The sequence below is a fragment of the Bison bison genome, unplaced genomic scaffold (assembly GCF_000754665.1).
Source record: "Bison bison bison isolate TAMUID 2011002044 unplaced genomic scaffold, Bison_UMD1.0 scf7180017864472, whole genome shotgun sequence".
Classification (NCBI taxonomy): Eukaryota; Metazoa; Chordata; class Mammalia; order Artiodactyla; family Bovidae; genus Bison; species Bison bison.
In genome coordinates, this window is record NW_011495033.1 from 1,415,647 (window position 1) to 1,418,122 (window position 2,476).

The following is a 2,476-nucleotide window of genomic DNA, read 5'->3' on the forward strand; positions in this document are numbered from 1 at the left end:
AAGGGATAGGCTACCCACTGCAGTATTCTTGGACTTCCCTGGTGGCTCAGAGAGTAAAGAATCCACCTGCAGTGTGGGAGCCCTGGGTTCCATTCCTGGGTTGGGGAGATCCCATACTCTGGAGGGCAGGGGGGGAAGGGAAGATGGGCTGTGTCCCCTGTCCCCCTGAGCAGTCACCACATCCTGCCTGGCCCGCAGGGTGCCCCCGTGGGTGGCCACATCCTCAGTTACCTCCTGGAGAAGTCCCGGGTGGTGCACCAGAATCACGGGGAGAGGAACTTCCACATCTTCTACCAGCTGCTGGAGGGGGGTGAGGAGGAGACGCTGCGCAGGCTGGGCCTGGAACGGAACCCGCAGAGCTACCTGTACCTGGTGAAGGTGAGTAGAGAGGGGCTGGCGGGCAGGACCTGGTGCCACCTAGGGAACCCACCCAGCCAGAGCTGTAACCCCGCTCTGCCCGTGCCACAGGGCCAGTGCGCCAAAGTCTCCTCCATCAACGACAAGAGTGATTGGAAGGTGGTCAGGAAGGCCCTGACTGTCATCGACTTCACCGAGGACGAGGTGGAGGTGAGACCTCTGTCGGGGGCCGGCCCTTTCCTCCTGTCACCCCGTGAAAATCCCAGGCTACCTTTATAGCCTGCTTCTACTCCAGCCGCCGTCTCCTCTCACACGCCTTGCTCCCTCCATTCCCAGCTCCTGCTGACCATCCACATGTGCCCTCCTGGGGCTCTCAGACCCTCCCGTAACCCCCGCCGCCCCTCCCTGTCCCCTCACCCCCATCCAGGACCTGTTAAGCATCGTGGCCAGCGTCCTGCATCTGGGCAACACCCACTTTGCCGCCGATGAGGAGAGCAACGCCCAGGTCACCACCGAGAACCAGCTCAAGTACCTGACCAGGGTGAGGAGGCGAGCAGAAGGCGAGGGCGGGGCAGCTGGGGGGGGGGGGCTGCACCCTCACCAGCCCCCACCCCCTGGCAGCTCCTTGGTGTGGAAGGCTCAACGCTGCGGGAAGCCCTGACCCACAGGAAGATCATCGCCAAGGGCGAAGAGGTGAGGCCAGGCGGTGGGGGGACAGGTGTTCCAAGGCAGCCCCTGCTCCCATCATCCCCCATTACCCTGGTCTGCTCAGCTGGTCCTCTTAGCAATATCGGAAGCTTATAAGGCAGGTGGCTCAGAGAGGCGCAGGGAGGTGGCCAGGGTCACACAGGAAGAGGGTGAGGCTGGAAGGAAGACTGACCTCCAGGAATGAGACCTCTGGTGGGGCCACTGTGTCCTCCCCTGGATGCCGCCCCCTGGCCGGCACCAGGCTCACTGGGGGCAGGGATGGCAGAGTGATCAGTTTGCTGAGTCAAAGGGGCCAGGGGTGGGAAGGGACTGCATTCATCTCCCATCTCACCCTCCGCCTGCAGCTCCTGAGCCCGCTGAACCTAGAACAGGCTGCATATGCACGGGACGCCCTCGCCAAGGCTGTGTACAGTCGCACCTTTACCTGGCTGGTCGCGAAGATCAACAGGTCGCTGGCCTCCAAGGTGAGAACTTGGCCCCTGCTACTCCCAAGGTAGCAGGGAGGGCGGTTCAGGGAGGCCAGGGCTGCGAGGTGGCGAACGTGGGGACCCACACCCTTGGTTGGCTGGCCCTAGGATGCCGAGAGCCCCAGCTGGCGGAGCACCACGGTCCTCGGGCTACTGGACATTTACGGCTTTGAAGTGTTCCAGCACAACAGGTCAGCGCCTCCCCTGACTCTGCCTGTCTCTCCTCCCATCGTCTCCCCTGCCCTGGTCCCTCGCCTCTCTCCTGGCCTCCTTCATTCCTGCCAGTGACTTCCAGCCGCTTGGGTCCCGCTCTGTTTCTTCCCTCGGCTAGTGTTGGGGTCTTGTTCTGCCCCTCCCCACCTTTCCTGGTCTGGCCCCCTTCCCCCAACTAAAGTACTGAGGACGCCTCTGTCTCCCTCACAGCTTTGAGCAGTTCTGCATCAATTACTGCAATGAGAAGCTACAGCAGCTCTTCATTGAGCTCACCCTCAAGTCAGAGCAGGAGGAGTACGAGGCCGAGGGCATCGCGGTGAGTGCAGGCCGGCCCGCGGGCGGCCCCACGTGCAACCAAGGTCCAGGCCTGGGTGTCCCCAGGGGAGGAGCCTCGACCCCACGGTGATGCCTCCCTCCCCTTGTGCCCCTCAGTGGGAGCCGGTCCAGTATTTCAACAACAAGATTATCTGTGACCTGGTGGAGGAGAAGTTCAAGGGCATCATCTCCATTTTGGTGAGCCATCTGCTCCTCCAGGGCCTCGGGCTGGGGGCTGGGCAGGATGACGTCACCCCTTTCCCCTCGCTCTCCCAGCTGGACAGGCCTGTCTGCAGAGGGCCGGAGTCCTCGGAGCCTGATGAGGGACAGAACAGGGCTGTGTACGGAGGGTGAGGGGAGGCGCTGGCCAGCCCTGGGAGTGTCTGCGCCTCCCTCCGGGGCCCCTGAGTCCCTGT

The 2,476-nt window shown here is 63.1% G+C and overlaps 1 protein-coding gene across 1 annotated transcript in view; it reads left to right on the plus strand.

The window, feature by feature from the left end:
• Positions 1 to 2,476, plus strand: part of MYO1C (myosin IC) — a 24,879-nt gene that overhangs the window by 11,268 nt on the left and 11,135 nt on the right. The window contains exons 6-13 of the mRNA XM_010861668.1: positions 199 to 378; positions 469 to 567; positions 785 to 898; positions 979 to 1,050; positions 1,410 to 1,529; positions 1,641 to 1,723; positions 1,956 to 2,061; positions 2,178 to 2,258. Coding sequence (XP_010859970.1) covers positions 199 to 378; positions 469 to 567; positions 785 to 898; positions 979 to 1,050; positions 1,410 to 1,529; positions 1,641 to 1,723; positions 1,956 to 2,061; positions 2,178 to 2,258 — 855 coding nt within the window. The remainder of the gene's footprint in view (positions 1 to 198; positions 379 to 468; positions 568 to 784; positions 899 to 978; positions 1,051 to 1,409; positions 1,530 to 1,640; positions 1,724 to 1,955; positions 2,062 to 2,177; positions 2,259 to 2,476) is intronic.